This window comes from Coturnix japonica, chromosome 15 (genome assembly GCF_054131305.1).
Source record: "Coturnix japonica strain WE chromosome 15, WE-NBRP24, whole genome shotgun sequence".
Classification (NCBI taxonomy): Eukaryota; Metazoa; Chordata; class Aves; order Galliformes; family Phasianidae; genus Coturnix; species Coturnix japonica.
This window is the reverse complement of record NC_140677.1, coordinates 17,404,780-17,431,148: the sequence shown is the minus strand read 5'-3', so window position 1 is coordinate 17,431,148 and position 26,369 is coordinate 17,404,780. Positions and strand designations below refer to the sequence as shown.

General features: G+C 42.8%; 1 protein-coding gene across 3 annotated transcripts; it reads left to right on the top strand.

The window, feature by feature from the left end:
- The first annotated feature begins 519 nt into the window (after positions 1 to 519).
- On the top strand, positions 520 to 24,373 carry NISCH (nischarin). Of its 3 annotated transcripts, none has more exons than XR_014934683.1 (21): positions 520 to 741; positions 4,252 to 4,335; positions 4,626 to 4,808; positions 7,946 to 7,994; positions 8,802 to 8,965; positions 9,515 to 9,610; positions 10,320 to 10,415; positions 10,733 to 10,885; positions 11,453 to 11,521; positions 11,910 to 12,095; positions 12,292 to 12,420; positions 12,929 to 13,042; positions 13,853 to 13,961; positions 16,837 to 16,958; positions 17,777 to 17,820; positions 18,329 to 19,642; positions 20,111 to 20,227; positions 20,738 to 20,891; positions 21,461 to 21,589; positions 22,439 to 22,600; positions 22,997 to 24,373. XR_014934683.1 is itself a non-coding variant. In XM_015874471.3 (21 exons), the coding sequence occupies exons 1-21, from the start codon at positions 658 to 660 to the stop codon at positions 23,623 to 23,625; spliced, it is 4,245 nt and encodes a 1,414-aa protein (XP_015729957.2). In that variant the 5' UTR covers positions 520 to 657; the 3' UTR covers positions 23,626 to 24,373. The 3 variants fall into 3 exon arrangements, 2 of the variants coding, with proteins under 2 accessions (XP_015729957.2, XP_085372740.1); XM_015874471.3 differs by having other exon boundaries at positions 20,053 to 20,227; XM_085516614.1 differs by lacking the exons at positions 520 to 741; positions 13,853 to 13,961 and having other exon boundaries at positions 4,295 to 4,335; positions 20,053 to 20,227.
- The last annotated feature ends 1,996 nt before the right edge of the window (positions 24,374 to 26,369 follow it).

Genomic DNA, 26,369 nt, shown 5'->3' with positions numbered 1-26,369 from the left:
TGACACAGCGGGGGCACAAAGGCCGCTGCATCCCCGCAGCCCGGCTGACAGCACCAGCGCCCAGAAACTTGGTGCCCATGTAGCCTGCACAGCGCTGCACTGCACGGCTCAGTACTACACTGCACAGTGCTGCGTTAGCACTACACTGCACGGCTCCGTACTGCTCAGCACGGCGCCGTGTTGCATTTCTGTGCTGCACCGCATTACTGTGCTGCACCGCATTACTGTGCTGCACGGCATTACTGTGCTGCACCGCATTACTGTGCTGCACCGCATTACTGTGCTGCACTGCTTTACTCAGCTGCACGCCGCACACGAGCATCCTCCGGACAGCAAAGTCCCGCCCCTTGTCTCTTAGCCCCGCCCCTTGTCTCTTAGCCCCGCCCCTTGTCTCTTAGCCCCGCCCCCTCACACGGACGGACGGGAGGTTCGGCCAATCCCGCCTCCCCCTGCGGCAATCCCCGCCCCCAAAGAGCCGAGCCAATAACTGCGGGCAGAGCGGCCGCACCCGGAGGGGGCAGAGCCAAGATGGCGGCGGTGGCGGAGCGGGCCGGGCGCGGAGCCGCGGCGGGGGGCGGCAGCGGCGGGAGGAACGGAGGCACCGCGGAGTGAGGGCGGCTGAGACATCGTGATCCTACCGCGGGGAACTACCGCGTCATGGACACGGCGGCGGGAGAGGACGGCGAGGAGCCGCTGCGGAGCGCGCGGGTCCTGGGCTCCGAGCTGGTGGACACGTACACGGTGAGGCCGCGGCCCGTCCGATCTCCGGGCGGCGTTGGCGGCCGGCGGGGCCGCTCCGGGGGAAGGACGAGGGGCAGGGCGGGCAGCGGGGAGCGGCGTGGGGACGGAGCTGGGGGCGGGTGTCCTTGTGTCCATGTGCCGGCGGGGCGCGGTGTAGCGCTGCTCGCTGCCCGGGAGCTGCTGCGGGGCCTCGCCGTGATGCACCGCATCGCACCATGGAGCCACCGCGGCCGAGAGCTGCAGGCGGCGGGACCGGCCGTGTGAGCCCCGCGGGGCAGGACGGGAGCGCGGCCGGGCTGCGTTGGGCAGCGATTGGCAGAGCGGGGCGGAGTGAGCGCGGCTGGACGACACGGAGAGTAACGGCTCTCCAAAGTGCCTGCCACAAACCGGCTCCGTTTAGGGACACGGCGGGGCTGAGGGGCTGGGAGCTTGAAATAAACAGTCTGAGCTCTTTGTGGCTGCTGCAGAGCGTGTGTTGTGTACCCACGAGAGCTGTGCTGCTCAGGATGTGGTTCATCCCAGGCAGTGTTGTCCCGGTGCCGTGGTGAGACGTGCAACATGCCTGAGTGCTTCCGTGCCAGGCGTGCTCCGTGACTCAGAGCTGCTGATGTTGAGGATATTCACTGGGATTTTACAGCAGCTGTGCAAGAGAGATTGAAGTGATTTGAGGACATGTCCGGGTGTTACCTGCCCCTTGCTCTGCTGGAGCTTACAGGCAGGGGAAGGGAAATGCCAGCTGCTTTGGTGTGCAGACTGGTGTGGTGGTACCCTGGGTAATGCCATCGGGACGCTGGATGGAGCTGCAGTTCAGGCTTATGCCTTTACAGGTGGTGTCCAGCAAACCAGCTGGTGGTTGGGGCTAGCAGCTGAGTTAACTGAAGTCTTATTGTCTGGACTAGATGCTGACTGGAGACTGGCACATTGCTAGAAGGCCTCAGGGCTGCCAGTGCTTTGTTTCCTTCTGTGCATTAGTTTGGCCTAAAATTGTTCTCCTGCCTTTCTCGTCTTGTGCAGCTGTTTTTAATATAAGCTTTGATATTTAAGGAAAAGTCTGTGGCTTCCTCAGGTGGGTGTAAAGGAGCTGCCTGAGGAGGCAGGGAGGAGCAGATGCCTCATTGCTCTGCAGTGTGGGACCAGCTGGCTGTGGATGCAGGCAGCTCTGTCAGGTACTTGTTTTTCTCAAAGTTTGTGGAGTTTGGAAGGAGGATGCTGCAAAGAGGCAGGTTCTCTGTGCAAAGCAAGAGGAAGAAGGGTTTTGTTAAGCTGTGCGAGGTGTAGACAGAAAGGAGTCTGAGATGGCCAGTGTTCATTAGCAGCTGTTAGAAGCTATGTATCTTAATTTGAAGCAAGCATTTCACTTGTAAGGATTTGGGAAGCTGAAAGGCGTGCTGTAAGGGGGCAGGTACTTAACTGTGAAGGCCTTGATGTAATGGGTAAGAAAATAATGCAGTATAGCACTAGATATGGTAACAACATGTAGAAAGGCTTACAAAATGCATGGCATGTAAGAGTTTAGCGAGGACGCTGGGAGGTGGCTCCCAGGTTGAACAGCCGTGGGTGTGAATGCTTTCATGTTTAGCTGCAGAGCAATGCAGTTTGTCATAAGTGCAGGTGGAGGTTTCACATGGGAGGAGGTGCAGCGCGGTGTTTCACCTCCCGTGTGAGGTGGCTGGGTGGGCACTCACCAGCCTCTACATGGGGAGAGCTGTGAGGAGTTGGTACGTCTGAAGCATCTGCCTTAACAGATGTGTTCCTGCCCAGACTGTCCATTTGGCTCAGTGCTGTTTCTGGAAGTGCTCAGGGCCTGGTGGAACCTTTGTGTGTTTGCTTTGCATTGTCCGCAGAGAGGGAGCTCCTGGCTTTGTGCTGTTGGGAGCTTGCAGTTGGGAGCCATATGGGTTACTGGATTTTCAGTATCTCACCTAAAGTTTTATTCATTGCACAATCAGTCTGTGCTGCATTTAGCTGTGCTGCTTGATCTGCCATAGTTTAGCACACAGAATTTAAAAATAACTAGTATCCTTATTATGGCTTCTGTGCATAGCAGTGCTGTGGTTCTGAATTTAATTTGCTGATTTCTTTGAATTCCCCCCTTGCTTTTTCCTCAGCCATATGAGGTGCTGCTGGCACTCAGGTTACTCCTCTTTTGGTTTGTCATCAGCAAAGTAAATAATCCCGTCCGGCGGTTCCTCAACACAGCCAGCCTGGATGATTATATGCAGGCCTCAATTGAAACTAATTCTTGTAAGCATTCATCTGCATGTGCAGCACTCACCCAAACACTGACGTGTCCTTCGCTGTACACACCAGTCAGACATGTTGATTTGCTGCTCTGTAGGACGTGTTTTGTTCAGCAAACCTGTGCGTCAGATGCACCTCATAGCAATGATGGTTTTTGAAGCAGCTTTGCTTCTAAAATGCAAGAGGAATCTGTTTAATGTGTGACACTGCTGGTGCTGGCTGGCACTGAGTGCTGACTGGCTGCCTTTTATGTAACTAATTGAAAATTCACTCTGGTTTTCATCTCTTCAAGTGGAATTTCCAGCTAAGCACGTTTCATTCTCATAGTAGCCATGAACCATGTCTGTGTTATCTGGGATGGGAAACAAGTTATCATCTGTGCTAAATGCTTTCAAGATTTGATTGATATATTTTCCAAGGAGTGAAGTTGGACTGGATAAGTTTAATGTGTTGTTTTCATGCAGATATACAATTAATGTTATTGATCCTTGTCTGTTTTCTACTTTGTTTTCTTTTCTATATTTGAAGTTTCCTTGGTATTGCCTTACATCTGATTTGCCCGAAGGCAGATTGTGAAGTTCCTGTTGAGCTCTGCTGATTGCGCAGTGAATGTCAGCTGCAATGAAAACCCTGTGTTCCGCTTTTGCTACATAGGGTGTTTGAAATAGCTTTGTCTAAATAAGCATTGGTTTGGTTTATAGGATTATATTAAGTATTTGGGTGCAGTTGTAGTGATCAGGAAGCTACACTGTGTTTTACTCTAAAAGGAATTAAGCAGTTAATGCCCAACCAGCTCGAGGATTCACCTGGATTTCTGATTGGTTCAGAACCAGATTCCTGCCGAACTGAAGTGGGAGCAGGGTGCTCGCCAGGCTCCTGTGCCTGCTCTGCAGTTTGGTAGATTGAAAAAGGGATGCTGCTAAGTCAGGTTTGTTGTGGGTAGCTATGGATTCTGACTTGGATAGCAGAAACATTAAGAAAAAGCAGTTTAGGAATCTTGTTTGCTTTAGCTTTTGGATTGCAAGAATAACTTGGCTTTAAAAGAAGCAGCATCTGTGTGCTTTTGTTTGTGGAACAACCTTGTGCGCGGCGTGAGGTGTCCTACCTCAGCAAAGTCATCTTAGAGTTTGGATTAGCTTTTCAGTTAACTACAAGATTAGAGTGAGATTAGATTCTGCGTGCTTCATACATAGCCTTAGAGTGTACCTGTTGGCTTTTCTTTAAGATGCTTTACAAGTTTCTTTCCTTACTTTACGTTCTTTGTTTCAGGTGTACATCATTGAGGTCAGTGTTGGCAGTCATCAGTGGACAGTGAAACATCGCTACAGTGATTTCCATGACCTACATGAGAAGGTAAGGATCTTAAAACTGTGGCTTAGTCTCTTACAAAGGCAGTTCTATTGTATGGGACATCTTTTCTTCTCTCAGTAGCAGTGGGAATGTCTACTGGACAGCACCACACTAAATCCTTTTTGATTGAGCAATATTAACTGTGCATGTTACACTCCCCTTTTGAACTGTGAGAGATGGGCCTGAATAACTATAGCCTCAAACAGAAACTTGTCTATGTTCAGTTGTGTCTTCCATGTAAGGTAGGATGTTACCACACACAGGGAGCAGTAAGTCTGTTCTTTGCCTTTCAGCTTGTTTCAGAAAAGAAAATAGATAAAAACCTGTTACCCCCGAAGAAGATTATTGGAAAAAATTCCAAAAGCCTGGTGGAGAAGAGGCAAAAGGAATTAGAAGTCTACCTGCAAACTCTTCTAGTCAAGTTCCCTGTTGCTGCTCCGAAAGTTCTGTCACACTTCTTACACTTTCATTTTTATGTAAGTTTTGTTTTTAGCATATAAGAATGTGGTCCTGAGTGTCCTTCCTTAGTTCTCTGACTTAGCAAGAATTTCATGCAGTCTTTTCAAAATAACTGACATTCTTTTTCAGGCCCCTTTCAAGTCTGTTCTTTACACCAGCCTCTTTGTACTAGGCAGTCCCTGCCCGCACTGCTTGTCAGCACAGTAAGATCAGAAGATCCCTAGTAGAATAGTTGGAAGCAGTGAATGAATCTGCAGCTGTGTTGGTTATTAGGCTGAAGTCAACAGCGCAGGCTCTCAGGAGGAGCCTTATGTAATTGATCCATTTCCTCCCCCACTGAGCCGTAATGGGCAGAGCTGTGGCTTGCACTGAAACAGTTTCCAGTAGACCAAATGAAGAAGAATAGCACTTGTGTAGGAGAGCGTGCTAATGGAGAGGCCCCTGGAGACACAGCTCCATCCAACTGACAGTGTTACAGTAAGAAAAAGGAAGTCGTGACTTACTTTCATGTTCATATTACAAATTGTTCATTTGTCTCTTGTGCATCATTAAGCTTTTCTTGCAGTACTGCTTTGTATTGCAAGGAGAGAACGGACTTTTTATTGAGAGGAAGATGCAATGGAGAGAGCTCAGCTGAATTTCTTCCTATTCCTTGCCCTGTTTTTCAGCTGATTTTTGTCTTTTGCTGTGCTGTGCTCATGCTTTTATAAGACTTTCCCAAAGATCTGGCATTGTTGGTGTATGAAAGCTTCTGTTCCGTATTTTAGAAGTAAAAGTGTTGCTTACTCTACAGTTTGTTGGTTTAGGGGAATGGAGATTGAAGTATAAACTTTAACTCAATTGTTTTTGCCTGGAGTTCACAAATATTTACAGGAAAAAAGTTAGCTCTTCAGCACTAAAGCTAAATATTTACCACAGCAATTCTGCTGGAAAATTATCTTCCTGTAGGACTTCGATCTGTGACAACCTACGTGTGTTCTTGAGGCAGTAAAATCCCTGCTCTTGCCTTGGTAGTTTGGGTAGAAAGGCTGCTATAGTTCCTCTTCTTGTAGTGTTTCCAGTAGGGATTGTTTAATTTTATTTCCCTGTTTAACAGAGCTATGTGAAGTAGAAATAGATGGCTTATCATAAATATATTTAAAACACTTTGAACTTTAACCTGTTCTGGACACTTGTAGCAGGGGTCCCTTGGGAGTTGCTTCTTAAGGGTGAAGGGATCGAGGAAGCCTGCATGCTCCTCAAGATCAAAACCTTAAAGGCACAAGAACAGGCTGTCCCTGAATGCCATAAGGCAAACCATAGGGGAAGAAGACTGGTGTGGATGAACCGGGAACTACTGTTGAGACTCTGGTAGAAAAAGAGTCTGTGTTTTCTGGAAGCAGGGACAGGTTACTTGAGGAGATTACAAGGATGTTGCTAAGGTATGCAGGGAGGAAGTTAGGAAGGCAAAAGCCCAACTTGAACTCAGATTGTGGCATGTGTGTAGCATCCAGGGGATCAGGCCCAGCCAGCATGGATTCATGAAGGGCAGGTTGTGCTTGACCAACCTCATCTTCTCTTTGACTGGGTGACCATACTGGTAGACCAGGGAAAGCCTGTTGATGTAGTCTACCTAGACTTCAGCAAAGCCTTTGACACAGTCTCTGACCGTATTCTCCTGGGGAAACTGGCTGCCTGTGGCCTGGACAGGTATATGCTTTTTTGGGTAAGGAACTGGCCAGCGGGCCGTGCCCAGCAGGTATTGGTTAATGGAGTTAAGTCCAGCTGGTGACCCATTACAAGTGGTGTCCCCCAGGGGTCAGTACCAGGGCCTATCTTGTTTAGTATCTTCACTGATGACCAGGCATGACTTGCAGATATGAAATTTTGCTTGGAAATAGAGTGCCCAGAAACTACTGGCCAGAGGCACCTGCAAACAATGGGCTTCTGTGGGGTCGAAGCACGTAAGTAGCTGGTGCTAAGACAGAGATCTCTTGTAAGTTTGACAAAGGAATTTTTTTTGTGTGTGCTAGTCACCAAGCCATCCAATTCATAATCTTGTTTTAATTGTAAATGTATGCAGATATCTCAGGTGATGAAAGAGAAAATGGCTAGATGGGTGTAATTGAAAGAAGAGGCAGTTGTTGTATTTTGTTTGGGATGCAGCTCCTTCTGGCTTGTTGTTTCCAGTACAACAATGCGGAGGCTTTGTTCATCCTCCGTGAGTGGGGTGTCAGTTATATGAAGAATGCGCTTTTCTAAAACACTTACCTCATAAAACGAGCTGAAGTGTTTCAGATGCCCTGTGAATTTATTCTCTCCTTACAAATGGAGGGATTTGTCAGTGAATGCATCACACATTCATTTTGTGATGATCCATACTATCTGTTTGCACTGCAGCTATGTTAAAATGAGGTGTGTGTGTGTCTAGGGGAATTTTCTATTTGTGGGCTTGCACAAAGCATGTTTGTTTTTTTTTAATGGGGGTAGGAAGTGCGCTGTTCTTACACCTTCACATTTAGAAGAAATTCTTACATTGGGGGTTCAGTTTTCTGCTTTCCTCCTGGAGCTGTCAGTGCCTGGAGTGGAAGCTGAGAACTTAGGTAGGAGCAGGAAGGTAGAGAAGAAGGTAGAGGACGGGGAAGTGGTCTTGTGTTTTCTGTAGTGAGCTTAATAGAGTGTTGAAGTTCACGAGCTGAATTATTTTCTCTCTTCCTTGTAGGATTGTTAATGGACTGGTGGTTTTTTTTCTTATGTCTTATTGACACTCAAAATCTTAAAATTCCTGGGTTGTTTTGTGATTTTTGTTTGTTTGGAGAATGTATTATCTTAGTTTCTTCATAGCTGAGCTCCCCTTCAAGCTGGGCTGTGATGATTAGTAATAGTTGCTGTATCTGCTGTTGTACTCCTAATACATGCAGAATCTAGTTATTTAGATATAGTGCAGTGTATTCTATCTCAGAAATAAAAAATGTATGAAATAACTGATTTGGGGTCATTTGTATGAAGCGTTTTCAAGCTATAAAGAAATCAATAAGACATGGTCACAGTTCCATTGTATTTTTCCTTTAATTGTGCACTGTAGCAAGAAGGGAAAGCAGCAAAGGTGCACATTGAAAAATTGCAATTAGAAGAATGTAAATAACATCTGATTAAAATGATTTATTCTTTGCAGGAGATCAATGGGATCACCGCTGCTTTGGCTGAAGAGCTCTTTCACAAAGGTAAATAACTTGGAAAAATTAGCAGTGAATGAAGAGACATTTTTCCTCTATCTGTGCGCCTTCGTGCACCGATGGTATTTAATTTCCAGACAGGTAGAGATTTGAGTTTTCAGTACATAAAGATTAAAAAGACAGGCTGTGGTACTGGCAATTAGAAGTCTTCCTTAGCCTTTTCATCTTGCTGTCTCATGTAGGGAAGTTTGGTTTATATCAGTGAGTGCTGAGACAGAGTGTATTAAATGCACTTTACATATCTAAATATTATTGCTCCAGAATTGCAAAAATGGGAGACCTGTCAGTTAAATAAGGTACTGATGCTGGCAGATCAAAATGAAATGCACAACCTAAACCTGCTCTCAAAGAAACTGTTTGCTATAACTAAGCACTTAAGCAAAATTGCTAAAGCTGCAAGAATTACTGCTAGGATAAGCAAACACTGCTTTCTCTGAGTGGTTTGAAGCTTTTGGGGAAGGAAAACTTGATATGTCTAAGTTTATGTGAGCCTTGATTGTACTTCTGTGAAGGTGGGAAATACTTGCCATTAGTTGCACTAGGAGCTTCGGGCTTGTATTATGAGTGCCTCTTTGAACACCTATATTATTCTGGCTTACAAAATTTTTAAATAAACTGTTCAAAGTGGCAAGAAAAATGGAGTTGTTTTGGTATGTCAGTGTTGAGCTTTTAAAACATGAGGCAGATGTTTCCTCTCTAACCTTAGATTTTCCGTGTGCCATTTATTCTTTATAATTGCTGAAGTAGTGCAGCTCACTGCAGCAATGTGTTTAATGTCATACTCTTGTTTTTCAGGAGAGCAGTTACTAATGGCTGGAGAAGTCTTTACCATTAGACCACTGCAGTTATATGCTGTCACTCAACAGTTGCTGCAGGGGAAGCCTACGTGTGCTAATGGAGATGCCAAAACAGACCTAGGTCATATTCTTGATTTCACTTGTAGGCTCAAGTACTTAAAGGTGAGCTCTATGTGCTCAAATACTAGAGATGTTTTTCCTTCCACTCCTTGGTGTGATTCTTAGCGAACTTTTGGAGCTTAGTTTGAATGTACAAGAGCTTTTACTGATAGTGAACCCCAACAATCATTTAGAAGTTCATGCTAAATATGCTTGTTCTGCCAACTTGAAATATGTATGTAGTTCTCTAACAAAAATGCTGATTTGCTGGGTGGTGTGCGCTTTTCAGCAGCTGTCTCTATAGGGTCGTGCTCACAGAATGTGGGTGCTGGTAGGGCTGTGTAGATAAGTATTACTTTTTCAGCCCTGTATTCTTTGCCTACATTTGTTAGACCAGTGTATCTGTATCTAACAGTGTATCTCTGAAAGTTCTTTTCAGAGAATGTGGCTCTGCTGTGTTCAGCTCAGCATGGAGCCTTGGTCTGTTTTGCCAACTGTGTCGTATTTTTCAGTGCTCAGTGTGCTACAAAATATAAACACAAGGTGGCAGTTCTGAAAGGTGGGTAAGTTGTATTATGTACACTAAAACTGTTCTTAAATGTCAATAACCAGGTCACTGGAACAGGAGGACCTTTTGGAACCAGTAACATACAAGAGCATCTCTTACCATTTGATCTATCTATTTTTAAATCGCTTCATCAAATAGAGGTATGACTGAGGTACTGCTTACTTATACAGGCTCTGAATCCAAGCTCTGCTGTGTATGTCTTAATATTGATAACTGTATCCTTAGATTTGGTGCTAGAGATGGAGAGATTGAGAAAGATGGAACCTTTCTTTAAAGACTACTTTTTGAACAGCTCTTGGAAATAAGGATGCCAAATTAAGACCACCTTGCACTATGTGCTCAAAATGAATGTTGTTTCCCCTATATACCTAAACAGCTGCTTTTCATTGTCTTGATTATCTTACAGCTGTATTGTAATGTGATCTGTTACTACACAGTGCTTTTTATTTGTAAACCACCAAATAAGAGCGAAAATATCCTGACATTCCATTTGTATGAGTACAGTTTAGTATATAGTGTTTCGTGCTTGGCAATGTTTGAGTGTTTAACTGGGTACTTTTACTGCAAATGATGAAGTTTCAGTTGTTCAGAATTATTTCAAATCTTTCTTGAGAAACAATAACCAATTCTGTACTCTTTTATGGCATCCGATTTGTACTGGTATTTCTGGTCTGGTTACCTCCTGATTGTTTGTCATCAGGAGGTTTTAATGGAGTGCCATATCTACTTTCCAAATGGGTAACAGAGCAGAGAATCTGATATTGAGGCTTCTAACTGCTTCTTCTGTCTTTTATTTTCTTGTTTTAGCATTTATGATGTTGCACAAATTAAAATTTTCTTCTTAAATAGATAAATCATTGTGGAGGAAAGCTTATCAAAGGGCTGACTTCTTCGAAGCACACTCTAGCCACAATGAGTGTTCGATTTTCAGCAACATCAATGAAGGTAAATGTTTAAAGCACATGCCTGAATGTGTACATTTTCTTCTTTTCTCTGTGCTTTGATTTGGTGAGGGATTTATATTTAGCATAACTTTCCATCCTTATGTTGTTCTTTCATATTCTCCAATTTGATTGGCTGCTAATGTTGGTATTCCTGTGGATCTAAAAATTCCTGACCCAGCCAGCCCACTTGTTAAGACCAACAGCTTTAGTCTGGATGATTATAAAGTTCAGAAGTGTTCCTTACAGAAACCTTTGGACTATTTTTGAAGCGAGTTGCTCTCATTGAAGACAATGTTTTACTGTGCTCATCTTAAATAGGAAATCCTAGTGCCTGAGGCCTCAGAGTTCGATCAGTGGGAGCCAGAGGGTGCATCAGCAAGCTGTCCAGTGACAGCAGTTATCCCAACATGGAGAAATTTAACAACTTTGGATATGAGTCACAATAACATCTCTCAAATTGATGATTCAGTGGTAAGAAATATTTCATTTTTGAAAAAGTATGTCTGGTCTTCTGAAGCACGTTTCAGTAGCAAGGATTTTGCATTTGCTTTAGAACTCTTTTTCTCACTTGCAACTACTGTTGTTTTTTTTTTTAAATGTTGCTTAGCTGCCCTCATTAATACATCCCTTAGTTTGTTATTTGATAATTCAGCTCTTAAGGAGACAAAAAAAAGGTTGGCTTTCATCACAAGAACATGTATCAAATATGAACATAGGTTGTTCTTTTTAACTTTTACTATTCCTGTGAAGAAGGAAGCAATTACTTCTATAACTCAGCTAGAGATGGTGCACTAGCAGTGCAGTTCTCTTGTTCAGGATTTTTTTGTATTATTGCTTTCTGTAAGAGCCATTTTCAATTCTTTTGCTGCACTGTGTCATAACCATTGCTTTTTTTGAAGCAAACCCTGAGAAACTGCGCATAGGATGATAGTTTTCTTTACCTTTTTCTTACCATCAGCAAATACTGAAACAAATCTGACCTGATATATGAACTGAAATGTTTTACCACAGGCTTTTTTTTTTTTCCTCATCTTCTAGAAATTAATTCCAAAGATTGAATTCCTGGATTTGAGTCACAATGGAGTGTTACTACTGGAAAACTTACAGGTAAATGATGCTTTTGAAGGTCAGTTTTTCTTTTCAGACTGTTTAGAGAACAGATATTTTCTTCAGAGTTCTGTTGCTCATTTTCTTATGGAAAATTGTTTAAGTTCAAGTTGCTTATCCCTTGTAACATCCCACTATCCTTACAGTGGATGTTTCTTATTTGCACTGTATACTTTAATTTCTTTGCCAGTGTTGACATCTTTGTATTCATTGCAGCTGTTTCTCTGGGTCACTATAAAAGCAGTTGAGTGAATTTCCATTTGACAGGCTTAAGCCTGTGTCCAGCATGAAAAACAGTGTTGAGAAGAAGTGAACAAGCCGTAATAGTGTTCCTGATACTGTTGAATTTTGATGTATTGTTTGTAATGGATGTTCTTTGCTTTTGTAGCATCTTTATAACCTTGTTCATCTGGACTTATCCTACAACAAGCTTACATCATTGGAAGGTGTTCACACAAAACTAGGAAACATCAAAACTCTGAATTTATCAGGAAATCAGCTGGAAAGTCTGTATGGTCTTAACAAACTCTACTCATTAGTCAACTTGGATCTCAGCAGCAACAAAATAGATCAGGTAACTTGATTATCAATACCAAACTGAATTGTGCTCTGAAACACAAACAGTATCTTATAGTGGGAGAAATTGCAAATAAATCCAACTGTAATTATTTTTTGCTGCTGTCATGTGTTGTAGCTTGGGCAAGAAATGCTCAGTGAGTATGCTGATTTTCATTTATCTGACTTGTGTTAATTTATTCATAAACTTTCAGATTGATGAAGTAAAAAATATAGGAAGCCTCCCGTGCTTAGAAAAGGTGATCTTATCCAGCAATCCATTGAGCATCATCCCTGATTACCGGACCAAAGTACTTGCTCAGTTTGGGGACAGGGCCTCAGAGGTAAGCCACGATGTACTTCTTCCTTTGATGCTGACACCTGAAAAAAACTGTTCTAAAGCATGGTAAGTAAAGCAGTGTGATGGTTACCCCAGCAGAAGAAAGAAATGGAGGAGCTGTTGGAGCGAGTCCAGGGTAGGACAGTTGTTAAGAGAGGAGACTTAGCTAAGATGTAGGTGGAAATTCTTTCCTTGGAGAGTGCAGTGAGGCCCTGGCACTGCTGCCCAGATCCATGGGTGCCCTATACCTGGAGGTGTTCAAGGCCATTGTGTTCAAGTATGTTAGTATTGAAACAGTTGTGCTAAAAGGGTACTGAAGAAGTTTAACCATTTGAGTTTACGTTAATTTCATATCAGCTTGGAGCAAGGTCAAATGTGATAATTTTTTTGCATCTAATGTTTACTGAGATGCACGTAGTTTGCATTAGGCTGAGATAATTTTTTTTTAATTGAAACAAATTGTAGAGCTGCTTCGTTTTTCCGTGTTTTAGATATTTTTTCATTGTTTTCAGGTTTGTTTGGATAACATTGTTACTACAGAGAAGGAACTGGACACAGTCGAAGTTCTAAAAGCTATACAAAAATCAAAGGAGGTGAAGTACAAACTGAGCAACTCTGATAAAAAGGTGAGTTTGAGCAGTGCTGAGAGGAGCAAATGAGATATGTTGCTTATGACATTGTTTTTAACTTAAAGTTATTTCTGCAAGTTAGATCTATGGGGAATTTGTTCAAGTTTCCTGCAGCTTTTGAGTTTTTCCTTTATTTGCTTGTGCTTTAATGTCATTATGAACTTGTGATGATGCCTCTTCATTTTCAGTGCAACTTCAGCAATTGTGATCTTCCTTTTTATGTTGATCTGGGAGAGAGGAAGTGGGGAGAAAAAGATAGGATGGCTTGATAGTGTTTACAGTGAATGTGCAATTGACCATAAATTGATTTTACATTTAGACAAGTAGAGATATTGCAAAGGTGTAATTTTACTGCTTTTGCTGATGGTTACTATAATGACAGTCTCAAACATTGTTCCTGTGGATGTTTAGAGGTGGAAAAGAATCAAGAACCTGAATGCTCTTTACATTCTTACATATTTGTGTGCTATTGTAGCTAGTCAGTCTTGCTTTAGTATTACAGCAGAACATATTTTGTCCTTGCAGTAGAATTCCTGTTTTTATTTCTTTGTGGTTTGTAAAACTTGCTGCTGATTTTGTCAGGAAATACAGTGTTGAAAATTACTGTTGAAGCTGAATTCTTAGTAGAATTCCACTAAGAAAATGAATGTTAACAAACTTCAGTGGATGTGAGAGAAGCAAAACAGCTGATGCTGGGTTTTACTAAAATTGAGTAAGCTTATGTAGACTTACATTAGTTCAGGTTCTAGTGTGTCCTGTATAGTTCTTTCAGTTTTTTCTTTAATCACTGCATACTTTCTTTATTAGATCAGTGAGGACTTCAGGCTCACTGCTGCCAGTTCCAAATCAAACTGTTCTTCCCTTACTGTTCGTCCTTCCTCTCCCTCTCTGCCTCGTCCTGTCAGCTCCAGCCAAGGTAATCATGTATGTATCGTGCTGCTGGGCTGAGCCTCTTGGTTCTGCTTTTTTAAGCTGCATTGATATACATGAATATTATATGCATGGATATAGGGCTTAAAACCAAATGAAGCAGAAAGGTTTGCTAATGTTGGCTTACTAATTGGAAGCTGCATGTGAGTCAGCAAAGTTGACCTGTTCGCTGCAGTATTGTTCGCCTGTACTGGAAGTTTTGGGTTCAGGACTTTTTATCATATCATTCTAAAGAAATCAGTGGAGGACCATAGATTTAATTTTTTATTTTTTGCAGTTTAGATATGTCCTAGATTGTTAGCGGAAAAACTGACATGTATAGGCATGTTCTGAAATTGCTTACCCTAGCTGTACTTGGTCTGCAAAATGACGGTTGAAGGAGTTTGTTTCCCCTCTTCCTCCCCCCCCCCCCCCCTTCACAAGAGCTGAATTTCATCAGTCAACTTGAAGGAAGACAGAAAAAGGAGAAGGTAGAGAAAGGGCAGTTGTGGGAGCAGTGCTTAAGGCTGACAGTTCTTCCAAAGTGTGTGTGGGAAGTACTTAAGAGTAAGATCTTTTAAAGTCCTTTCCAACTGAACTGTTCAGTTAGTAAAATCTTAGGGAAGGCTGCTGTAAGTGGTGAGGAAAATAAATGAGGACAGGCAGGTTATTTTTCAACTCTAACAATGCAAATGTATTCTTTTCTGTGTATTCAGCTATCGAGGGGTGCTTTTACAACTGCAACTTTGAGAGATATGTTTAAAAATTCTGAAATAAGCCACGCAATTAATGTAACTGTTAGACCTTAAATCATGAATGATAGAATTAATTTCCTGATGTAGTATTTCTATGAATTGTTTTCTCTGCACTTTTTCTAGACACCATCTGTTTCCGTAAAGTATTATTCAAATTAAATGTCACTGGCAAATGGCTTATGGAAAAAGAAAAAATGTATAGGAAATAGAAAACAAAAAAGTAATGTTCTGCTTTTCCTGTCAATTTGAATTTCCTCCTTGCTAACGCAGTGTTTTGTTCAAGTAATAAATATCTTCTGTACTTCCTCTATAGGAAAAAGTTTGGTACAATCTGCTAAAGCTTGTGCCATCAATCCAGATGGATGCATGCAGGAGTTCTTGTGCTCAGGCTAGAAGCACAAATCCACTGTAATTCTGCTTGTTTTATTTGCTCATTTGTGTTCTTGAGCTGGTTGGCTCAGTGGTAATACTGAAAATCAATTCTCCATATTGCTTCAGTGCAGCGCTGCACGTATCACAGGCAAAAATGTCAAATGTTCCTTTATATCCAGTAATGATAAGCTTTACTGATACTCAGCTTTGAACTGCTCAAAAAGATTCTGAGTAGGGTGAGGCGATAAGTCTTGAATGTCCTTGGAGTGCGGTTGGTTAACTCTCTGAACTTTCTGAAGGATTGATACAGATACTAGTTAATCTGGAGCCTTCAGAAATTGAGAAAATGCTACGAAGGTGCCTGTGCTGGGGGCCCCAGACTTGCATGCAGTGCTCCAGCTGAGGCCTCACAAATGCAGAGTAGAGGGGAATGCAGTCACCTCTGTCGTCCTGCTGGCCACCCCTCTTCTGATGGAAGCCAGGATAGCATTGGCCTTCTGGGCTGCAAGCACACACTGCTGGCTCACATTCTATTTTTCACCAACTGGGACCCCCAAGTCCTTCTCAGCAGGGCTGCTCTCAAGGAGTGCTCTCATAGTTTGTATACTTACCTGGGATTAGCTTGACCCAAGTGCGAGACCTTTTATGCTTTGCTGAATTTCATTAGGTTCACAGGGGCCTAACTTCTTATTTGATCAAGATCCATCTGAATGGCATCCTTTCCTTCTGCTGTATCAACCGCACCTCTCAGCTTGGTGTCATCAGCAAAGTAGCTGAGAGTGCACTCGATCCCATCGCCTGTCACTGATCAAGGTGTTTGAGAATACTGACCCATATTCTGTTTCTCACTAAGTAGGACGTCTAAATCCTCAGCAGGGCTGCTCTCAAGGAGTTTTCTTATAGTTTGTATACAACTATGAGATTACCACAGTCCAAGTGCAAGACCTTACGCTTTGCTTTGTTGAATCTCATTAGGCTCACAACGGTCCAACTTTTGAGTTCATCAAGGTCCCTTTGAATGGCATCCCTCCCTTCTGCTGTCTCAACTGCACTGCTCAGCGTGGTGTCCTCAGTAAACTTGCTGGTAGTGCATTTAATCCCGTAATCTGTCGTTGATAAAGGTGTTGAAGAGCACTGGTATAAAGCGGAGCTCCCAGGGGCCACTGCTCATTACAGGGCTCCTGGACTTAGAGCCATTGCCCACAACCCTCTATGACCTTCCAAGCAATTCATTACTCACCAAATAGTTCACCCTTCAAATTCATACCTCTCCAAATTAAGAGATGAGGATGTAGTGGGGAACTGTGTCAAAGGCCTTGCACAAGACCAGGTAGATGACATCATTTACCTTCCTTTGTCTGCTGATGTAGTGACTCCATCACTGAAGACAACTAGGTTGGTCAGGCATGACCTTCCCTTGGTGAAGCCATGCTGGCTGTCTGGGATCAGATGCTCATCCCTCATGTGCTTTAGCATGTCTTCCAGGAGGATCTGTTCCACAATCTTCCCAGGCACTGATGTTGAACTTCAGATTAACAGTCTTTAACACAACTTTGTATGCATTTAAAAATAGTTCTGTAGTTCAACTAAAATTCTATTTTCTTCTGTCCTGTTATGTGAAGACATCATTTAGCTTTAGTAATTTATAGTTATGATAATTGTGTAACTTTTATTCCACTTACTTGACAGATAACATTGGACATTAAATTTGGGTTTTACTGCAGAAGTTTTAAGAGGAATTTGTGTTTGTTCTAGAAATAGCTTGTGAAGAAACAGTCCTAGCGAGCAGTTCATTGCAATTCAATGCATCGACTCCTGCAGACCATACAGTTCCCCAGAGATGCTCTGAAATACCAGATTCAAGATGTAAAAATCAGGTAATTGTAGTTCTTTATTTGATGGTTTCTTAAGTCTTCGTAAGCTTTTCTAATAGTAAACTAATCTTACCAAAGTAATCTTTAGCACAGCTATCTTGATTCACCTTCAGGGAATGAGGCAGGGCAAGATCCCAGGGGACTGTCCTCCTTTGTCACCACTGTGGTTGGTCTTTGTCAAGTTCCTTTATCTTTTGCCTCACTTTGTGGTAGTTCAGTAGTTTTTAATTTGTAGTGTGCTGAAATGATACATATGGGCCACAGGTTGGATCTGTTCTAAAATCAGCAGCAGAGTCCATTCTTTTTCTACCCTAATTGAATGTCCAACTTAAATTAGAAAAGGTAGTGTTCTAGAATCCTCACAGCAGAGCTCAGCTACCCATGAGTGTGGCATTCAGGACTTTCTGAATTTGCTAGTTCCAAAAAGCTGGAGCTAACGTAGAATCATAGAGTGGCATGGGTTGAAAAGGCCCACAGTGCTCATCCAGTTTCCACCCCCTGCCATGTGCAGGGTCACCAACCTGCAGCCCAGGCTGCCCAGAGCCACATCCAGCCTGGCCTTGAATGCCTGCAGGGATGGGGCATCCGCAGCCTCCTTGGGCAACCTGTTCCAGTGCGTCACCACCCTCTGTGTGGAAAAACGTCTTCTGAATATCCAACCTAAATTTCCCTTGTCTCTGTTTAAGACCATTCCCCCTTGTCCTATCACTGTCCACCATTGTAAACAGTCATACCCATTAACTTTGCTTTTCATGCCTGCTGCAGTCAGGCAGCAGCTGTAAGTAGTTGGAAGCTTCCTGATGTTTTCTTCCTCTCCTCAGGCACCTGTCTCCCTATTGGAGTATGGAAGAGGTGATAATACATGGTAAGCAATATATAAGTTCTGTTTTGAATCCTCCTTAGTTTTTCAGTAACGACAGTGGATGCTGCACTTTTAAAATATGGCCTTTATGGCAAAACTGTTTTTCGCTGTATGCTGCATCTGAGTTGTTTTTTTTAATTGTTTTTTTTAAACCAAAAGTGATTTCATTGTGTTTGTGGTTTTTGTCCTGTGAACCCTGAAACGTATTTGGGAGTTTCAAAAACAGCAACAGCTGTATTGTGAACTGCTTTAACTTGTAGGATATACTTAATAGGGGTGGGAAATGGAGGGTGAATGAAAATTTTAGTCAAATTCTGTCTGTGAAATTCCACATTACCAGACTATATAACTCATGGCTGTGTGCTTTACAAGGATGTTCTAAAATATGTGCTGACTTAAGTAATAAGAATAGGCCTCAGAGCTCTGACAAGCAGCACTATCAATTGTAGACAGCCATAACTGGTTTTAAGCTCATGTTTGTACTTACTGTGGTGTGTTGTCTCTTTTGAAGTTTGCATCAACCAGAGGAAGAACACTGCACAGTGCCTGACCCCTGTAACACTGTCATCTTGCCTTTCAACTGCATGTCATACACTGCCACAAACCAGGATTTTACCCAGCACCTTTCTGCCTTGATAGCACAGACTGTGCAGAGAGCACCTCCCTCCTTTATAGAGAATAAAGGAAACCTTCCAGCCAGTTCCAGAACCACAGACAAAGAAGATGGATATTTTGAAATGGGACTTCATGAAGGAGATCAGGCTTTTGAGTTCAGTACTTCACAGACTCAATCAGCTGATGATGCAGAAGTGAAGAGCATCAACATAGTCAAAATTCTCTGGAGTTTTTGTATTCATATTTATAAAGAAGTCAGGCAGTTCGCTTCCTGTTTAGTTTTGACGGATGATCTTCTAGCTGTGTTTGAGATTCTTCCTCAGGAATTGAGAGGAAACTGCCAGCATATCCCTTCTGCTTTGAAATTAATACTGTGTTTTCCATATGCTGACCTGACAGAGTTCGGTTTCCTCATGCCAGAAATTTGTTTAATGCTGAAGCTGAAAAACAGCGATAACTGCTTGTTTGCTGTTTCAGACTCCCAGAATCTTCAGGACTTTTACTCCTGTTTGCACACGTGTCATTCTCAACACTGCACATCAGTGTTACCAAGCTCCACAATGTACTGTGGAAGTGCAAACCTCCAAGAGTTTCTCAGTCAGCTTGTGGAATTGAATTGCATTTCATCAGAGGATGTGGAGATAAAAGGTTGTTTCCCAACCTACCTTGTTTATGGGAATAAATCCGATGTTCAGAAAACCTTGCATCAGCCAGAGTCAGCTGGCAGTATCAGAGCATGGTCAAAAAATGATTTGTGCTCTGCACTTTATTCTTCAATGTATAAATCTTCTGACCAGTGTCCCTGTGTGTTCCATCCCTGCTGGCTGTTTCTAACACCACAGCATTTATACATAATAAAGGTGGATTTCAGTGTACTGCCGAGTAAATTGATAGGCACAGAAGACTTGAGAAGTGTTCTTAAGTTGAATAGTATTCCATTAGCATCAGTTGTGCTGCATCCAACTCATGGGTCCATCCAGCAGAAGGGTTCATTTTTGGATGGGCACGTGCTGGAGTTGCTTGTTGGATACAGATTTGTTACAGCAGTGTTTGTTCTACCTCATGAGAAATTCCACTTCCTAAGAGTCTACAGCCTTTTAAGGACACTTCTGAAAAATGTTAAGACTATTATTATCTTCAAAGCTTTGAACAAATCAGATGCTGCAAGAAATCACGTCTTGGAGTCAAGCAGACATGGTCAGTCAGCAAGGTAATACTTCCCATGAAAGGTTTGTTGCACAGTGTCAAAGTGAGTGTGGCCTCGCTTCTGTTTGCAGCTGTCACTGTAATTGTCTTTGGCCTGTAGTACTGATGGATTACATCTTCATTTTGTTGGTCTTTAATGTGTGAATGGTTATCCTGGACTTGAACCTGTCCAGGTACAGTTTCTTTAATCTTTTGTGGTTGCAGCTTAAAATGTATTTCCTTATGGAAGGAGACTTCTTATTTTACATGCTTGCAGGCTGATGATGTGACAGAATAGACAGCAGTGCTCAAGATGATTCATTTAGAGTGAACTGCTAAGACTAGAAGTTGCCTGTTGGTAGTTGTTACATAGTGGAAGAGCTGTAGATTTGCTTAAATTTTGATCTTGTTTTCTGGATCTTGTCTGTCTCCTAGCTTTTACAAGCCTCATCTGACTCTGTCATCTTTATATCCATCTGAATTTCTTATTCAGAAGATTACTGAAGATAACCAGATTCCAGTTCACCTTCACGCTTCTGCGTCTCTGCAGTATGTGGCTGGGCTTAAAGGAAATGCCCTAGTTGAATTCTTCCATGGCAACATTGCAGAGGTATTGCACGTAGCCTGGCTACATAAGAATGTGCCTTGTGACCTTTCAGTATTAGGTGTTTAAAAGCTAACATATCAATCTTGATTTTTTTTTAAAAAAAAGCAAAAACAACCCCAACATTTTTTCTAACTAAATTTAGGTTATCCCAGGTCTGGAAGCATTTTGATGGAAAACTTGTGCAGATTGATAGCCTTGAGGGGTAGGAGACGCTACTCATCTGTTTATAAAGTTGCCTTTGGTGTCTCAAAAGTTTCTCATGCACTATAGAGATGTTTCTTTTCTTTCCCCCAGGAAATGGGGAATAATTAGACCATGGCAGAAGCCATTTTCTCTCTAAAACAAAGATAGCATCAGTTAACAGACAGAGGTAAACTCGTGCTCCGATTGTAGTACATTGCAGTGTTTCAGATGTGGGAACAGTCTTGCAGTAATCTAAACCTGCATCTGAGATGATGAAGCTACTGAAGGATCAGTGTGCAAGTTATTTGTTAAATACTATTTACATTTTAGGTGGAGAATGAAGAGTTGAGGCATCTCATGTGGTCTTCAGTTCTGTTTTACAAAGCTCCCACTGTGGAAGTGATGGCTTGTGTGCTTCTCTCAACAAAGGCTATTTACTTTCTGTTGGATGATACTTTCAATCATGCTGACGAGCATCAGTCAGGTAAGGCAGCTGTTTACTTTGATCCCCTAATGAGATTACAAGCTTATTCTGTGTCTACTCTTTGTGTGGAGTTTACCAGATTTGACTGTTACTCCTGGCTGAGGAAGAGTGGCGTGTTCTGCCCTCTGTGAAGTGCTTTAATGGGGCTTTTATCTTAATAAAAATCAGGTTTGGGGTTTTGAGTCATGGCTCATTCTTAAACCTTTTTGTGTCATTGTGTCCAGGCTTCTTTCAGATGTCATTTGATAGTCCTCAGCATCACCTGGGCAGTTAAAGGACTTGTCCATATTCATAATAGCAAGTGAAGCATAATGAAACTTACTGTGTATTCTACTCATAGTAGTGGTTCATAAGTGCTATTAGTGGCTGATAAGGGGTGTCTGCTGATTTGAATCTGTGTAGTTAGTTCTTCAAGAAACGCTCTTCACAGAGGGACAAGATGCTTTGAAATTAACTGCTCTTCTGCCCTCTTTATTTACATGCAATATATATATATTTTTCCTGAAAATTGCAGCTATAGTCATGGAAAGAAATAGGATTGTTCTTTTTTGTTTGACTTTATCCAACAGATTTTTGGAACCAAGAAAACTCGGACTGTGAAAATAACTCCTTCCACCTCTCTTGCTGCCTTGTGCTAAAGCTGAATGATCTGCAGTCAGTAAATGTTGGCCTGTTTGACCAATACTTCAGAATTGCTGGTGAGGATGCATTATGCTTTAAGTTTTTCCTTGTCTATATCTTGCCTCAGATGGATTGTTATCTTTGAGATGGAAGTGTTATTTTTGCTTCTTTTACTGAAAAGGAATTAATGTAATGCTGCTGGTGTTGTATGAATGGGCTTGCAACGTCCTGTAATTAAAGTATATAGGAATCTTAATATCTTAAAATTCTTGAATTATCCTGACTTTAATGACAGCTTGAAAGGAATTCCAAAGATGTTTTTGTTGCTTTGAGGCTTTGGCTTGCACTAAACTACAGGCTGTTGTCCCCAGTGCAACATGTGTAGTTGGTGGTTGACTTTTTGGATGTAAAATAAGGTGTTAAGTTTCCAGGAGAAAGGATGTCGACTGCATTTTTAGTTGAAGTGACACAGGTGTGTCTTCAGGGCTGTATTACTTTGTCCTGGAGTCCCACTTCCTGTGAGCCATACGTCTGTGCTCTGAAATATTTTTCCAGTTGTGTTATAAGTGAAAATGTTTTAAAGTAAGCTGACGTATGACCAGTACACAAAGCAAAAGGAAAAAAACCACCTTCATAAATGGTAACAATGTAAGGGTGAACCTGTAGAGTGCTAGTCAAACTTAAATCATAAACACACATCATTTTAAACCAAGAGAATTTATGTTCTTGTTTTTTAAAAAACTTGTAAGAATTGTCCTTTTCCAAGGTTTTGAAGACTTTGTATTCACGAAATTATTCAGTGATGCAGATTTTCAGGAGAAAAATTGCTTACAAGAATTTTTTTTGAAGACAGTTGCGTGTTGGTGGTGAGGTTATGGTAGTTCCTCATCTGAATGTATGAATGGTTTGTTTGGTCTTCTGTGCAGGACAGTCTGCAGATCACATAGTCACCTGCCTGACCAGAGACAGTTACAACACTCACGCTTTCATGCAGCAGCTTATGGCAGTTCTGTCATTGCTTGCACGCACACCGTCACCGGAACCAATAGATAAAGACTTCTACTCTGAATTTGGGAGTAAAAACACTGGTAAGTAGCCTTTTCTACAAGGATGGAGGCGTTTCTGCTTTGTGCAGAGAACTTCTACTTTAGGAGAGATGCATGTGTCAGTTGATTCCCATTTGTTCCTGATACTTTATCCAAACTCACTTATCTTAATTGTTATCTTACATGTGCCTTATCTGAAAAGAATTGCTAAACATAATTAGTCTTGCACATGGGAAGTATGTAGGTTGGTAATGCATGACAGACTCCAGTAAATGTCTGCAAACCAAACGAAACAATTCCAGTGTGTTAAACTAAAACTACATGTGTGTAAATGTCAACTTGAATTCCAGATGCATCCAACAGCCAAAGGTTGTTGCTTATTCTTACTCAAAGCATTGTATATTACTAAGTTTTGTTATCTCATTATTATTCTTGCAGGAAAAATGGAGAATTATGAACTGATTCACTCAAGCAGAGTAAAATTTATTTATCCCAGTGAAGAGGAAATTGGGGACCTTGCTTTTCTAGTGGCAGAGAAGATGGATGATTTAACTCATCTTCAGTCTCTCCATATCCTTCTCTATGTGTTGGCATTTCAAGTGAATCCTGCTGAAGGATCTGCCCAAAACACTAGTCCGCTTCAACCTAAAACACTAATATTAACCAGCTCTGATTTGTTCCTCTTTGATGAAGATTATATCTGTTACCCACTACCTGAATTTGCTAAGGAGCCACCAAAGAGAGACAAGTATCGGCTTGCAGATGGAAGGCGAATCCGGGACTTGGACAGAGTCCTTATGGGTTACCAAATGTATCCACAGGCCCTTACGTTTGTGTTTGACGATGTTCAGAATCAGAATCTGATGCAGAACTTAGCACTGAATCACTTTGGAGATGCTGACAGTGCCCCAAAGGGAAATGCTAAACAAGAAGGCAGCAGGAGCAGAGAGATCCAGTGGTACATCTTCATTCCAAGTGCAGAAAGCAGAGAGAGGTTAATTTCGTTGCTTGCAAGACAGTGGGAGATACTGTGTGGTAGGGAGCTGCCTTTGGAACTCACTGGGTAGTTACTGCACAGTCGGGTGATTTCAGTGTCTGTTGTAAAGCACAGTGTTCAAATAGCACCTGTCAGGTTCTGTGACTCCAGTAAGGAGCTAAACTGGACTCCTGTGCTTCCTAGTGCGTTCAATAGTCCACACGACTATTCTGAAGCGTTACCTGGAGGTTGAACTTTTTGTAAAGTCTATTTTTTATGCAGTAGTAAATAGTGATGAAATTCATGAGCCATCCTGGGAAACTGTATGGAAAAAATCAAGGAGTCAACACTAGATGCACTGTCTTCTAGGGCTGTTAAGGTTTCTGCTGATTCTTCTGTATATATCAGTATTGCTATTCCACACAAATTCTAATGTGTAAATAATGGCAGATGCTTGTGTATGCTCAAGTGCAATGTTATTTGTACAAGATGTATTTTGGGTATGCTGCTAATGCTTATTATTTAATGACCTTCGTTTTATGTATTTTTTCCTTTCTAAGGCCAAATGCGATTATTTGCTGCCAGTCATGAAGCAGTAGAATCTCTGACACGAGCGGGTGGCACTTTTTCATACAGAGTTAGTTTTGTGAACATCCTTTTTATTTAGCACAGTAGAAGGGGCTGCCTGTGGGGGTCTCCTCGGTATATAGTCCTGAAAGTGGAAATACCCAACATGACTGTGTAACTGTTTTGTCAGCAAACAGTGAGTTTGTATCTCCGAACACAAAGTCTTTCTTTTGCCTATATTGTCAATACAAATAAAGTGTAATTTGACAGTTTTCTCCTGGCCTTGTCCTAACTCAAGTATATCTTGTGTTTGCAGGGGACCACGTTCAGTTCAGTGGTGCATTTTGTTCCTGGAGCGTATCATAAAGGATGAAATAAAGCAACAAGTGGGAAAGGAATTAGTTTATTGTACTGTAGCGAGTATGCAATGGTTCCAAAATGATATTGCCACTTCTTGCATGCAGGGTCTGACGGAGAAGCCTCCTCCTGTGGTGTTCATCTGCAGACACAGCTGGTCTCAGGAGCAGCACCACGAGGAAAAGCACAGAGCTGTGCTTTAGAGCAGGCAGGCGGATTCCAGCTTCTGTTTCCTGCTGCTTACCTGATAAAGAAGGGACGTTTGCTAACCCTGTGAGATAAAAATGGGTGTAGACGAAGGGATATGAAACTCCTCACATCAGAAAGGTGCCGAGGTTCAGACAACACCTGCCTATGTCAGAGATTTAAGCTCTGGACTCATGAGCTCTTTGTGCCCAGGCTGTCGTGGCAGGAGCACACAGGGAGGAACCCGGAGTCAGTGGTGACAGGTGGGTCAGCAGCATCTTCACAATTCCTGTTCCTTCCAACTTGCCAACAGAGAAAATAAAACAGCAATGCTGTGTGCTGTGGGGTGTGATTGAGCTCAGCACAGCCAGCCCTGTTCCTACACAAAGCACTTGTAGCTTGAGCTGTTCAGTGCCTCATAGGGCCCACAGTCTCCATGCGCTGCTGACTCACACGAGAGACCCTTCCTATCTTTCCCTCACGGAGGAGTGGCTGCGGTCTGACAGCTGGGTGGCAGAGTGTTCCTCTGGGCTCCCGTTTCAGGAAAGATTGCTCAAACAGAAGGTTTCAATGGCAGGAAATTGCCCAAGCTCTCCAGGCTGAGCACTGCATGGAGAGGGGCTGGTGATGCAGCGTTTTAAATCACGGCCCTGCCGGGTTGGTGGGGTTTGTGTGTGAATCCTTTTCTTTACCCAAACCCGGGATTTTTGATTCCTTCTTCCCCCTGTGAGCAGATGGAGAAGTTTTCACCGTAATGGCTGCTCAGTTGTGACTGTTAAGGGGCTGCTGGAAGAAATGCCCGGCCTGGAGACGAGGTGCTTGGGAACAGAAACTCCTTATGTGTGTCCCGTTTCACAAGTTCCTTTAATTGCTGGTGAAGTTCTTAAAGCAGTTCTGGATCCTTCCCTGAACAGGTTTAGAAGCATCGCGCCGCTGCGCACCCAGCGTTCATTCATTGTGTCGCTGTGATGTTATGACTGGTAATGGCTTGTGGCCACCTGCTCTTTCGGAGTGGGGTGGTGCTGCACCTGACACAGTTCCCAGGATGCTGCAGATGATGCAGTGCTGGCACAGCTCTTGGTGCTGCAGCCCCAGCAGCTGTGATCGCAGCAGTTCATGCCCGGTGACTGAATCGTGCTGCCTTTGCCACTAGGTCAGAAGAGCCGCGTCTGGTGACAGATGAGACTCGGATCTTTAGCTCCATGCCCTTCTGCTGTAAAGTTAATGTGAATGATGGCCAGGTGAGGCTGACTGGGAGCCTTTTCATTACTGCGTATCCTGTTTGATTCAAATGGGGATTCCAAAAAGTTTTCCCTTCCTTTTCACCAGATACAGCGATGGCAGGCAGCACTGGAAAGCCTTAGGAACAGTCTCTGTGTGTCTTTTTACTGCTGAAAAGCGTTTTTCTTTGGAAACGCACAGTTAGACATCAGGCTTTTGGTAAAAAGGAAGGGTGTGCCTCTACGTGTGCTTCAAGGTAAGCTGTCTTCACCATGAAAGCCCGTGTGTCTGTGGTTGCCCATTACTTGCAATGGTCCCCTGTGTCACGGGCAGCTCTCCAAGCACCACCACCGAGCAGTGAGTTCCCTGCAGGCTGCTTGAGCTGCACGTGCCTGACAGGTACCATGGGGTGGAGGAGCAGCCTCATTGCTCAGAGCCCATGACCAGCATGGAGCCGTGCCTGTAAATCCACAGAGCACTGCACAGCTTCCATCCTGGTGCTCC